The sequence below is a fragment of the Panthera tigris genome, chromosome B2 (genome assembly GCF_018350195.1).
Source record: "Panthera tigris isolate Pti1 chromosome B2, P.tigris_Pti1_mat1.1, whole genome shotgun sequence".
Classification (NCBI taxonomy): Eukaryota; Metazoa; Chordata; class Mammalia; order Carnivora; family Felidae; genus Panthera; species Panthera tigris.
In genome coordinates, this window is record NC_056664.1 from 74,042,429 (window position 1) to 74,056,320 (window position 13,892).

At 39.8% G+C, this 13,892-nt stretch overlaps 1 protein-coding gene across 10 annotated transcripts in view; it reads right to left on the minus strand.

Annotated features, from left to right (window-relative positions):
- UBE3D (ubiquitin protein ligase E3D) overlaps positions 1-13,892 on the minus strand; it is a 240,704-nt gene that overhangs the window by 80,671 nt on the left and 146,141 nt on the right. For 6 of the 10 annotated variants that reach the window (XR_006217734.1, XR_006217735.1, XR_006217733.1 and 3 more), the window contains exon 10: positions 1,157-1,239. The exons of 2 other annotated variants lie outside the window; for them this stretch is intronic. Coding sequence is in view for 5 of the 8 variants with exons in the window: in XM_042986733.1 (XP_042842667.1) it covers positions 1,157-1,239 (83 nt within the window). In the remaining 3 variants the exon portion in view is untranslated. 2 more of the 10 variants (XM_007090147.3, XM_042986734.1) reach the window with 2 other exon arrangements.

Consider the following 13,892-nt stretch of genomic DNA (forward strand, 5'->3'; position numbering starts at 1 on the left):
AATATGGAGATTGTACAGCCTGCTTCAATTCTCTCTAGCCCTCCTTATGTGGTTTAACTAAATCTCTTCATTGTTGGATATTTCTCTTTCTCAGAGAAAGAGAAGCAATTTAAAAAAAAATTATTTAGACAAAGACAAAGGATAAGTAGAATGGCTCCCTTCCCCTCCTTTCCCCACTTCCTGTGGCCCCAAAGAAGAAGACTCTTATAGGTTAACACGTTACCCTCAGACCTACCCAGTGCTTAGACGTTAACAGCTCAGCTCAACTGTGCTGGCCCTTCCCTCCCAGCCCTAGAACCAGTGGAGACATGTTGAGCTTGAGAACCTCACTGTGGCAAGATTTTTATTTTTTATTAAAAAATATATTTTTTTACATTTATTTATTTTTGAGAGACAGAGTGAGGCAGAGCACAAGTGGGGGAGGGGCAGAGAGAGAAGGAGACACAGAATCTGAAGCAAGCTCCAGGCTCAGAGCAAGCATTCAGCACACAGCCCAATGCAGGACTCAAACCCACAAACCATGAGATCATGACCTGAGCTGAAGTTGGTCACTTAACGGACTGAGCCACCCAGGCGCCCCTGTGGCAAGGTCTTAAGTAGCATGACAGATGCAACTTCACACAGCAACCACAGTATAAACAGAAATCCTGTGTGTGTGTGTGTGTGTGTGTGTGTGTGTGTGTGTGCACGCGCACGCACATGAGAGAGAGACAGAGAGAGGAGAGAGAGAAGACAGAGATGGACAGACAGACCTCTTACTCCTGCCCCTTCCTCAGAGCTTCTCAAAGCCACTCTACTTCCATCCTCCACTGGTGCCATTAAGAAGAAGGTGGGCTTAGCTCTCTCTGGCTTGGTTCCTCATAAGACCCAGAGAGAGGTGAAGAGGTATAACTACGCTTGATTTTTTTTTTTTTTTTTTTTTTAGTGTTTATTTATTTTTGAGAGACAGAAAGAGCACGAGCTGGGGAGAAGCAGAGAGAGAAGGAGACACAGAATCTGAAGCAGGCTCCAGGCTCCGAGCTGTCAGCACACAGCCCAACGCGGGGCTTAAACTCGTGAGCCATGAGATCATGACCTGAGCTGAAGTCGGACACTTAACCGACTGAGCTACCCAGGAGCCCATAACTACACTTGACTTTAACTTGATTTTACTTACACAAGGTTAGGAAATTGGAATCCTCTTCTAGCTGGGTTTGGTTGAGTGGTAGAGTTGTCTTGAATCCTGAGTACCTTCACCATCTAAACCGTAAACAAACACAGTAACAGCTGCTTTCTTCTCCAGAGGAAGAAAGACTATCTCAGAAGAAATTTCTATTTTATGCACAGACTGAACTCTGCTTCACTGAGTTTATTCTGGTCTCCAACAATATAAACTGAACTCGTAAGAAATAGTCACACATAAAAGCATTCATCATGAATGTATTCATTTGTGAAACCAATAGTACACTAAGGCCAGGCCCCATGCCACAAAAGACCTAGATTTTGTAATGACTGTGTCAGTGACAACACACAACTATACAAAGTCACAGATCTTGTTTCTTAGGCTATGTCCTCTAAGGCCGTGGTTCTCAACTGGGGTCAATTTTGGACACCAGGGCAATGTCTGCTGATGTTTTTAGTTGTCACAACTGGGGTTGGAGGGCTACCAGAATCTGGTGGGTGGAGGCCAGGGATGTTGCTAAACATCCTTCATTGTACAGAAGGGTACCAGAATTATGTCACCACAAAATACGCCACTTTGGCATAAGGATTATTTTGAGCTAAAGACAACTGAAAGCCAGCAGAGGCAGAAAAAGCTCTTTACCTCCGTGTAACTACCTAAAAATAAAGTATAAATTTCCCCTTTTGTAAATGAAATTTACATTTATAAGGGAAATTTCCATTTGTAAAGACGTCTCTGTACCAGGAAGAGCACTACTCCGGGAGACAACTCTTATCATCAAAGAAACTCTTATCTGCATAACAAGACAACCCTATTACCATACATTTCCTTCCCTCACCTTCCTATAATTTGCCTCCCCTGCCAAAAAGCCCAAAACCTCTTTTTTCTTTGTTTAGCCCAATATGGTATATAAACCTCAATCGTCTGATCACCTCCTTGAGTCTCCTTCCTTTGTGAAACTCTCCTGTGGATGTATGCAATTAAATTGTTTTTCTTATTCACCTATCTTTTATCAGTTTGATTTGCAAACTGCAGCCCCAGAATTTAGAGGGAAAAAGAGTTCCTCCCCACAGCAGAGGACAATCTCTCACAACAAACTGTCATCTGGCCCCAAACCTACATGGTGCCGAGGTGGAGAAACCCTGCTCTATACTGACAGCTAGAAATCGAAAGCATGGAAAACCAGCTTGGTATTTGGGAGCTTAGTAGCTTAAGAGAAGCCAAAGGAATTCTCATCTGTGGCTGTGTGTCTTGGACAGATCACTGAGATCTTTGCTGTTTCAAACTGCGCTTAATAAAGTGACGCTGCAGGGCCAAACAGATGGGTTTTGGTCCTGTGTCAGTCTGCCCGTTACACATTAGGAGTGCCGCAGCATGGCTGTGCTGGCAGGACAAGGGTCTGGGTGAAACAGAAAGTTCGCTAAAGCACAAGGCCAAGTGACACCCACGTTTTGGGTGTTAGGAAATCCGGGGACGTAAAACCCAGCGTTTTGGGGGCACAGAGGTATAAGGCAGCCTGTAGGCTAGGATGAACACCACAAGGTTGGGCGAGCAGCAGGTACGGGTGCAGATCCAGACTGTCCTCGTGACAGACAGGGGATCTGCCTGGCTCTCGGAGCAGCTCTGCCCGGAGCTGGGGGACTGTGGGCGAGGATCTAACCGTCTCTGTGAAATCAGCAGCTCGCCGTGATGCTCTGTAGCAATCTCCCTAGCTCCATCATGCTCGCTCCACAGCTTCCTCTCCACGGGCTCTGGCACACAAGGATTAAGACCAGTCTATACTGGGACGCCAATGAGGTGTATCTGTTGATCAGCAACAGTATTTGGTAAAGGAAATAAAGAAAAGGAACCCATGCAGGCCTGCATAAGCAGGAAAACCTTTAATGTGATAACCATTCAACAAACATTTATTCACTGAGCATCTCTTCTGAATAAAGCATACAAATTCCTATTATTTTTCTTTCTAAACATTTGTTTTCAACAAACCAAATGGGAAGATTATGTAAGTTTATTTGCTTGGATGTACGGCAGTTAACATTCAGATCCACCAGTGAAGCCCCTCACTGCGTTCCACAAAGGACAGATGGGACTCCACCAGCTAATCTCCTTCCAGGTGGTGCTGACGCGGCACATATTGGAATATTCCTCTCTGTGGGAAATAGAGACGTAACTTCTACACTTTCCTCAACCTGTTATGGCAACGTTCTTCACAGTCTTGGTTCTTCAAAGATTTGAAGTGAACTCCTCTCATGGAGAGTATATGCGAACCAGTAAACTCACAACTTTGACGCGATGCTCTTATTCAGTAGCTATGGTTCTTGTCTCTGTAATGGCTGCCTACTGTGCAGAATGCTGGCCTCTGGGGTGCTCTGTGTGGGAGAGCTGGCTTCCAGGGACAGGAATGCCTCGGCTCCAACAGTTACATCTTCAAAAAGGCCACCTGGAGAAGGAAGAAAGACCCACGATGCTTCACTTATATAACATGATGAAATGGTTCAATGCACATCAAATCAGAATCAGGGAAATCTGGTCGATAGAGACGCATGCTGATCTACAAAAGAAAAATAACTCCTGAGTCCGGGCAGACACTGCCATTTTACAGCGGGAGCCAATTACTCCTTTTTAAATGAACCATGTAGTAATTAACATGATTCGCATGCACTTTAAAGAAAAAAATAAATAAGTTTTAATTGACACTGAAGCTGTACGGCCGTGAAGTAATCCAGTCCTCCTTCCCATTGTTTCAGACTGCCTTTTTTTGGACTTTCCGTGAGCAGAAGTTTGAGTCCAGAAGATTCCCGCCAAGTCCAGCTCCTCACTGCCAGCCTCTCCCCAGGTCGTGTGAATGCTTTTAATCACATTCAGTTATATTTATTGTGCTTGTCGGTAGCAACTGATCTTAAAACTTAGTGTTTAAAAAAATTCAGACAGGTCTACGTACAAAATCGTTTCAGATTATTTAATGAGGCCCAGATCAAATGCATCTATTTCCCCCAGGAGTTTTAAACAACAGAGAAACAAACACTAAAGTTGATCATAAAAGTTGAGTTCAGAAGTGATAAATAAATTGGGAACTGTCCCAGTATCAGGAAGAGTGCAGACTGCAGGTTAGAGACAAAGATGGAGAAGTGTGGGAGGACTGACAAAGTCATGCTTGGCCTTTTTTTGGGGAAAGAGTGAGCAACAGAACTAAAAAACATTCTACTCCTGGACAGTTGGTTCTTAAGTCCCCAAATGCAGTCAAAGGAGGCATGTATTTAATGATCCCTGTTAAGGGGAAAGGAAAAAGGAAGAGTCATGCAGGGCAGAAAGCATCGGCTTTCTGTTGAGTAATTCAGAAGGCTGTTACTCTTCATACAGAGCTGGTGAGAAAGGCCCCTGCTGCGTTTCCATATCAACTTCCTGCTGAGTTTTCTATATCAAGTTTTGCAATGAGAACACCAAAGTTGAAGGAGCAGGCAAAGAAGAAAGGTTAAGATTCCTAAACAAAATGTAAACACAGACAATTGATACAAATCTCAAGGGCTTACTGTGAGGATTAGATGAGATAATGGTTATGAAAATACATGTGTTCCTCTCCCTTGCCTTTCAGCTGATAACAGATATCAATCAGGAGCCCATGAATACACCAGAGGAGATGGGGCTGTTCAAGAGAGAACAGTGGGGCCCCTTAGGGGATGACCATGGAATGACAGGGGAAAGGTTATCAGTCTGGCTTCTGGATCACTGTAGATAGTGTCTCTGTCAGGTGATACTCTGCTTCTGTAAGAACAGTTTATGGGGAAGACCTTCCAAAGAAGACAATGCCACTGTTAATATTGAGAAATAGGAAAACCAGTTGTCTCCTTTTTAATTCGGAAAATTGCTATGTCGTGGAGTATTCCAACCAGAAACCACTCAGAATAATACCACTGATAAACATCACCATAAAAATGGTTAATAACTTTACCCCTGGAATCACACAGACAGACCAGCGGTTCTCAACTTGGGGTGATTCTACCCACCAGGGGACATTTGGCAGTGTCTGCAGACGTTTCGGTTATCATAAATTGGGGGACGCTATTGGCATCTAGAGAGTAGAGGCCAGGGGTATTGTTAAACGTGTTATAATGCACAGGACAGCCCTCCACAAGAAAGAATTATCAGCCCTAATATGTCAATAGTGCTGATGCTGAAAAATACCAACATTATAGACATAAGCGCTTAAAGCTAGATCTCTATTCACCAGCTGTGTGACCTTCAACAATCTTGTTAGCAGCCTCCCTCAGCCTTTCCTCATCTGCAAAATGGGAATTATAACTGGACCTATCTGAAACTTGTACAACACTTCATAGTTTATGAAGCCTATTTGGACTGCTTTCATCCTGAGTATAACCTGTGATTTACATAAAGCAAATGAAGAAACAGAAGCTCAGAAAAATTAAGTGACTTGCTCAGGATACAAAGCTATTAAGTGGCAATAATGGGCTCAGGAAGAAGTTTTGATTCCTAACCCGTGCTTTTCCCACTAGAAGTTTTCAGACGAATGAGGTAAACTGCAGAGGTTTGGGGACTTTTAATCTTCATGATTGCCTCAAATATCAAAGATTTATTTTCTTTTGCATGCCTGTGAATATGAACTACAGGATGGAACTATTACACAAGAGACTGAGCTGATTAAATAATGCAAAGTGGAGCCCCCTCCCCCGCACCAAGAAGGGAAAACTTTAGAATTTGACCCAGTATGTCTTTTTTTTCATGTCTAGTTTTCATAATTCTGCCTGGCAAGTACATAATGTATTTTGCAGTTCTTAATAACAAAAAACTGCAATCATCCTTGGGAACAGGTACTGTACAATGCATTTTAGCTTCTTTTTATTTAAAACACTGCGAGTTAATATATTTCAGCATTTCTAACGCTGATTTTGTGTTCTCTAGCTTTTATCGATGACAGCAAAAACTGTTCGCCCTAACTGCCATTTATTCTGAGGATAATTTTGTTTCATTACACTAAGAAAACTCTGTATTTCATTTTTTTAGTTTGATTCTCAAAAGTAAAAGTTTTAAGGCTTTTCAGAGTACATGAGCACAGCCACAGCTTGAGGCTCCATTGATACATTTCTGGAAAATATAGTTACAAAAGTATATATTATTATTTAAAAACAACAGAAATGGGACTCTTTCCTATTGGCTGTAAGGTTTGAGTCTCCCTATTCTGTGCACTTGAATTTGGAAAGTTGGGAATAGGAAGAGGGCGAGGAGGTAAAGATGTCTAAAAATAATGTCTCTGCTTTGAGTCATCACCTAAAAACAATCTTCTTAAACCACAACAAACAGGGCTAGGCTGATGTGATAGCTGACCAAATTTCAGTTTAAAATGCTTTAATACATTTACAGAATATGTTAAACACTTTTTAATGCTCTTTTATCTTAGTTAACAAATTTATATTATTAAATTCAATTCCTCAGCATAGATTTGAAATTTCAATCAATAAAAAAATATGCTGTCAAGGCAGGCTGCACAAGATTAACATTAAAAGAAAAGGCTATCTAAGTGCTTTGGGGTTGCTAAACAAGACAGATACAACAGTAAAATACTGGAAAATGTGAATTTCATAGCAACTGCAAGCTTTAGAAGAAACTCTTTAGAATAAGCATAGCCACACACAAATGTTCTTTAAAGAGTATTGTAGATATTAAATATATAAAACCATGCCTTAAATATGTATTTTTGTCTAGGTATGGCTCATGTTCAAAGTTATGTTCTGAAATAGAATGTTTTATGACACGGAAAAGAGTTTATACTTTATATTATAAAACAGTTTCGAAAATCAAATTTCATTTACAAAACAAAAAATATAAATGTAAATATAAAAATAATTTCAGAAAAATATCAGAAGAGTTTATACTTTATACTATACAACTGTTTCAAAAGTCAAATTTCATTTACAAAACAAAAAATATAAATATAAATATAAAAATAATTTCAGAAAATGACTCAAGCATTTATCAAATACATTTAACATCTTAAATAATATTAAGTGGGGCGCCTGGGTGGCCCGGTCAGTTAAGTGGCTGACTTCAGCTCAGATCATGATCTCACAGCTTGTGGGTTCGAGCCTGCATCGGGCTTTGTGCTGACAGCTCAGAGCCTGGAGCCTGTCTTCAGATTCTGTGTCTCCCTCTCTGTCTCTTCCCTGCTTATGCTGTCTTTCTCTCTCTCAAAAATAGATAAAACATAAAAAAAAGTTTAAAGAAAAAAATAAAAAATAAATAAACATTAAAAAAATAACAGTAAGTAATTTTTACTAACTCACTAATTCAGCATTGATCAGGCCCATGTTGATAATACCTGGACTCATCTTTTTGAGTTGGATGAATAGTATAAGATTTCTCTCTCTGGGGTGGCAGCCTGGCTTCATTCATTCAATTCATTTAATCATTAGGTACTGTCTACACGCCAGTGACTGGCCCAGTCAGACCACACTGAGAAGGCATTCTCCCCCGGTGCTAAGAGGCTGGTGGGGGAGACAGCCACGGAATGAGATGATTCTAATAATGTGGGATAAGTTTTGAGATGGATGCCTAACACCCGCTGGGAGAAAAATACCATTCTTGGGTTATGAAAGGAAGTAAGATTTCTGAGGCAGACCCTGAGAGAGGTCTTTATTACCGTAATTATGAATACTGTGTTGACAGGGGGAGGCAAAACCTGGCATGGCACAGAGTGGCAAACACTTCTTCCTGCTTAAGGATGGTGGCTTGCTAAATGAATGACTAGCAAACTGGAAGGATGCAACAAAAGACCAAAGAAACAATACAATAAGGAAGAAGATCCTCTCCCTCTAAAATGACAACAATTATGTGTATACTCAACTGCAGACCGAGACTCCAGACTAAGGGAACATCCATGCAGCCTTCCAACTCCTGACTTTCTGCACAAAATCCGTAAGAGCTTGTAGAAAATAGGAAAGAAAGAGTAAGATGGATGTCTGTAACTTAATTTAAACCTTGGCCTTGTATTTTCTTTAAGCCATGGATGCACTATGATAATTTAAATATAAATAAAAAGCCTGCTGATTTTCATCTATGCGGGAACCAGTTAAGCTAAGATTGGCTGTTTCCCAGTGGACATCTAGGTGGAAAGCCAGCAGTATGTCTCGTATCAGAAGAGAGAGATGTGTGGGGGAGAAACCAGGACTGATGTCCCTTCATCTGTACATAGAGCCAAAAACATGGACAAATTCAACGGTTACTAGATCTTGATCCTATTCACCAAAGCAAGTAAGTTCTAGACATAAAATTCTCCTCACTTCTTTTGGAACAAGGGGATGGTGGAGAATATTGTTGGCATTGGATGGTGCTACTGCAACACTATAGTGAACTAGTGGTTCTGATGCAATCACTGAAGCCTCCAGTTATATAAAGCAAATGAATAACCGTGCCAATGACAGCAAACCCATGGGGTGAACGTTTCTATGGCAGTAGTCTTTAGATGTTACATAAAAAATACTGCCTCAAGCACAAGACACATTTGTTAAAATCAATAATTCTGGGTGGGTGTTCAAATGCACAATATAAAAAAACAGTGCTACCACAATAAACACACCATCACTCATATATCAAAAGGTCTTTTTAACTTCTCAATCCTATGGAATATCTACAGGAGATAACTTGGCAGAAGAGAACCAGCGATACAACCACAGCCTTGGATGTGGTGTTGTGACAATCCCACTGCATTGTCCTGTTGGCGACAGGCCTCTTACCAAACAAGTTATTCAGAAACAGTTGCCAGAGCTCAGAAACAAAGGAGTATTTTTCTCCAGTATCAATGAATTCAAATATTTAGTAGCAAAACTACTTTAATAAGTAATCTTTCAAGGCAGCTATGTTCATTCTTATCTATCTCTCTTAACATTGACATGAATGAGTGTTGAAGAAGATGACATACTTGGGATATCAGTACAATTAGAAATCCCAGGCAGGGACATGAACACACATGGGAAACAAAATACCCTTCTATAGCAGATGACTGGTTTCTGCCATCTAAACAGACTTATTTCAGTGATGTTTTTAAATTCCTATTTTACTTGTAAATATTAATTCTTCTAAGAGAGATACGACTAAGGCAGAAAGCTGCCTGATAAAACACTTTCTGACCCATTGTCAAGGATGGAGGAGAGGTTAGCTTGTGAGGTTAGCAGTGTGGATCCCACTGGCTAACAGTTGGAAAAGTGCCTACATTAAGTAGGCAGTGATGTGATGCTGTAATGAGTGGTCCTGGGGCCAGACCTATTCAGATGCAGGTGCGTGAGTGCAGAATTCTATCAAGTAGGAAGAAGGCACAAAGGTGATTTACCACACTTTTTTCAGGGAAAAGGCTAAGGAGGTTCACCGCTGCCTTTGTAAATCGTCCTAGACAATAGTATATCATACCTGAACAGCTTACTGTTGTTGGTTAGTATTCAATAAGTTCTTTACTGTAATTCTTAAAACTTAGAGCAATCGAGAGTTGTATTGCTCAGTTTTTTTTAATAACTGATTAATGATTATATGAATTACAGACAAAATTAGGAAAATAAAATTTTTGTAACTCCACTATCAGCTATAACTACTAACACTTTAGATATAGCTCTCTAGACTTCTATTATCTATGTGTAACTGGACATTTTTATATATGCTGCTTTGTAATATATAGGTCCTTTTTAGCCTAATAATCTATTGTGGTGATCTTCCCATAACAATGATTATTTTTCTATGATATTTTTTTAATGGCTGCATTAAATTCCACTATATATCTGTATCACTTTAAGAAAAAAAAGATAAATACAAAACATTTTACAAGAAAGCAAATTTGAGAGGTTTCTTTGGGGGCTAAGTGATGGTATTGACTATTGGACCCAGAGGGTATTTTAGCATAATCTAGTCCAGTGATTCCCTAGGTGTTGTCTCTGGACAAGCTTGATCTGCATCACCAGGAAATTGTTAGGCTAATTCTTGTGCTCTATTCTACATCTGCTGAATCAGAAACTCTAGGGATGGAGCCCAGCAATTGGTGTCTTAATAGTCCTCCAGGTGACTCTACTGTATGTTAGAGTCTGAGAGCCACTGGTCTAATCCATTCATTTTACGCAGCCGAGCAAACTTAGAAAGGGACTTATTTATAGTGGCACAGCTAATAAGAAGAGGGACTCAAACACAAGTCAAATCCTAATCCAGCATCTTCATTTCCAGACCAGTGCAAAAGGAAGACACTGGTCTAGGGGGTCCAAAAATCCTTATAAAACACATTTTTTCGGGGCGCCTGGGTGGCTCAGTCGGTTACACATCCAACTTTTTGGCTCAGGTCATGGTCTAGAGTTTGTGGGTGTGAGCTCCGTGTCGGGGTCTGTGCTGACAGATCAGAGCCTGGAGCCTGCTTCAGGTTCTGTGTCTCCCTCTCTCTCTGCCCCTCCCCCGCTCGTGCTCTGTCTCTCTCTCTCTCTCTCTCAAAAAAAACGCTAAAGAAAAAAAATACAAATAAACAAAAAAATAAACATTAAAAATTTTTTTAAAATATTTTTTCTTCTAGAAGACAGTAAGACTGTCAAACAAGGGAGAAAGAAACAATGTCCAGTCCTATTTCCTGATATTGATAAAGGATATTGGGCCCAACATCTACAAAAGGAGAGCTGAGTCCTTTTTGTTAATTATCTAGAGATTGAAGGGGCCAAATATCTCAAACTGATCTACTGTGTAAAATTAGGCTGTTAAGAGTTAAGTAAATGATTTTGGGGTGAGGAGGGGCTGGAAAAGATAGCTTCTGATATGCCTTAATGTGGTTTTCTTTTCTAAATCTAGTTACTCCACATGGGTCTCTACCAAAATTATTTGGTTAGTTCAGGTAAACAAAATTGTCCCAAATTTTCATTAAAAATAAAGACTATCATGACAGCACCAAAAAGCTGGCAAAGAAACAAAATCTTCCATATACTGCTTGGGAGGTGGTGGATATAAAATGGTATGGGCATTCTAGAAAATGGTTTAGCAATTTCTTTGAAAAGCAAACATGTATTTACTATATGATCCAGCAACTGCTGTCTTAGACATTTAACCCAGAGAAATGCAAACTTGGTGTTCACACAAAAAGCTGGACACAAATATTTATGGGAGCATTATTTTAATAGCCCCAAACTGGAATCAGACCAGGTGTATAGTTAAACCCACTGTGGTATATCAATATTGTAGAATACTACTCAGCAGTAACAAGTAGCAAATTACACATACATGCAACTTGGAAGAATCTCCAGGGAATTATGCTGAGTTAAAAAAAGCCGACCTCAAAATGTATGAGAGTGAAATCATACGGTATTTGTCTTTCTCTGACTTATTTCATGTAGCATTATACTCTCCAGTTCCATCCATGTCATTACAAATGGCAAAATTTCATTCTTTTCTATGGCTGAATAATATTCCATTGTATATATACCACTTCTTCTTTATCCATTCATCAGTTGATGGACATTGGACTCTGTCCACAGTTTGGCTACTGTAAATAAGGCTGCTATATAGACATGGGTGTATCCCTTTGAATTAATGTTCTTGTAATCTTTGGGTAAATACCCAGTAGTGTGATTGCTAGATCATAAGACTGATTATAAAAAGTTCATAACTTTTTGAGGAGTCTCTATATTGTTTTCCACAGTGGCTGCACTAGTTTGCATTACCATGAACAGTACAAGAGGGTTCCTCTTTCTCCACACCCTTGCTAACACCTGTTGTTTCTTGTGTTGTTCATTTTAGCCAATCTGACAGGTGTGAGGTGATATCTCCTTGTAGTTTTGATTTGCATTTCTCTGATGAGAAGCGATGCTGATTGGATGGATGTCTTTTTTTTAATTAAAAAAAGTTTTAATATTTATTTAATTCTGAGAGAGAGAAAGACAGAGTGTGAGAAGGGGAGGGGCAGAGAGAGAGGAAGACACAGAATTTGAAGCAGGTTCCAGGCTCTGAGCTGTCAGCACAGAGCCCGACACACAGCTCAAACCCATGAACTGTGAGATCATGACCTGAGCTGAAGTCTGACGCTTAACCAACTGAGCCATCCAGATGCCACTGGATGGATGTCTTCTTTGGAGAGATGTCTGTTCATGTCTCCTGCCCATTTCTTAACTGAATTATTTGTTTTGGGTGTTGAGTTTTATAAGCCCTTTATACATTTTGGAAACTAACCCTTTATCATATGTCATTTGTTAATATCTTGTATTTCACAGGCTGCCTTTTAGTTTTGTTGTTTGTTTCCTTCACTGTGCAGAAGCTTTTTATTTTGATGTAGTCCCAGTAGTTTATTCCTGCTTTTGTTTCCCTTGCCTCAGGAGACATATGTCAAAAGAAGTTGCTACAGCTGATGTCAAAGAAGTTACTGCCTGTGTTCTCTTCTACGATTTTTATGGCTTCAGGTATCACATGTAGACCTTTAATCCATTTTGAATTTATTTTTGTGTTTGGTGTAAAAGAGTGGTCCAGTTTCATTCTTTTGCATGTTGTTGTCCAGTTTTAACAACATCATTTGTTGAAGAGACTTTTTCCCATTAGATATTCTTTCCTGCTTTGTCAAAGATTACTTGAACATATAATTGTGGGTTTATTTCTGGATTTTCTATTCTGATCCATTGTATATAACATTTGGAAATGAGAAATTTTTACAAAGAGAGGACAGAGTAGTGGTTGCCAGGGGTTAGGAGTAGTGGGAGGGGAGAGATGGTGTGATTATAACAGGGCAACAGGATGGATCCTGGTTTAACTGCCAACGCAACTGCTCAGTGTCTTGACAATGGTGTTGGAAACAAACATACAGCGATAAAATTGTGTGGTACTTCATACATGTGCACACACATACACAGAGGAATAAAATAAAACCAGGGAAATTTGAGTAAGATGGGAGGAACCATACCATGTCAATACCCTGGTTGTGACAATATACTACAGTTCTGAACAATGTTTCCTTTGGGGAACCTGGGTAAAGGACACAAGTAATCTTTTACATTATTTCTGATAACTACAAGTGAATGTACAACTATTTAACTAAAAATTTCAATGAAAAATAATGCTACAATTCTTTTTTCTATTTTTTTAATGTTTATTTATTTTTGAGAGAGAGAGTGAGAAGAGAGAGAGAGAGAGAGAGGAAGCACGAGTCAGGGAGGGGCAGAGAGTGAGAGGGCAACACAGAATCCAAAGTAGGCTCCAGGCTCCAAGCTGTCTGCACAAGCCTGATGAGGGGCTTGAACTCACAAACCTCAAGATCATTACCTGAGCTGAAGTCAGACGCTTAACCCACTGAGCCATCCAGGTGCCCCAATAATGCTACAATTCTTCGCAAATGATCTTGTCTAGCTTACTTCAATCCAGTTACCTCTACATGTAGCTTGAGATACATTATTTAAAATCTTGCCCACATTGATGTTCTGGTCAATATATCACTGATATTTCATTTCCTCAGTGGAATGACCTGAGTAAGTTAGTAAGATAATTTTGGAACGAGTCCTGAAGCAGATGGCTACAGTGAGACAGAACACCATTATATTTAATGTGGTTGGGCTGACAGCCTGGCATTAAATGCTTAGGTTACACACAATAGCACCTTAAATCTTAGGTTGTATATGAACTACTTATTCTAAATAGTCCACTAAGCACATTCTTTTTTTGCTTTTTTATTGCCCTGGAGTAAATAATGAAGAAAGTATTCTGGCATTTTTTAAAATTCAAAATG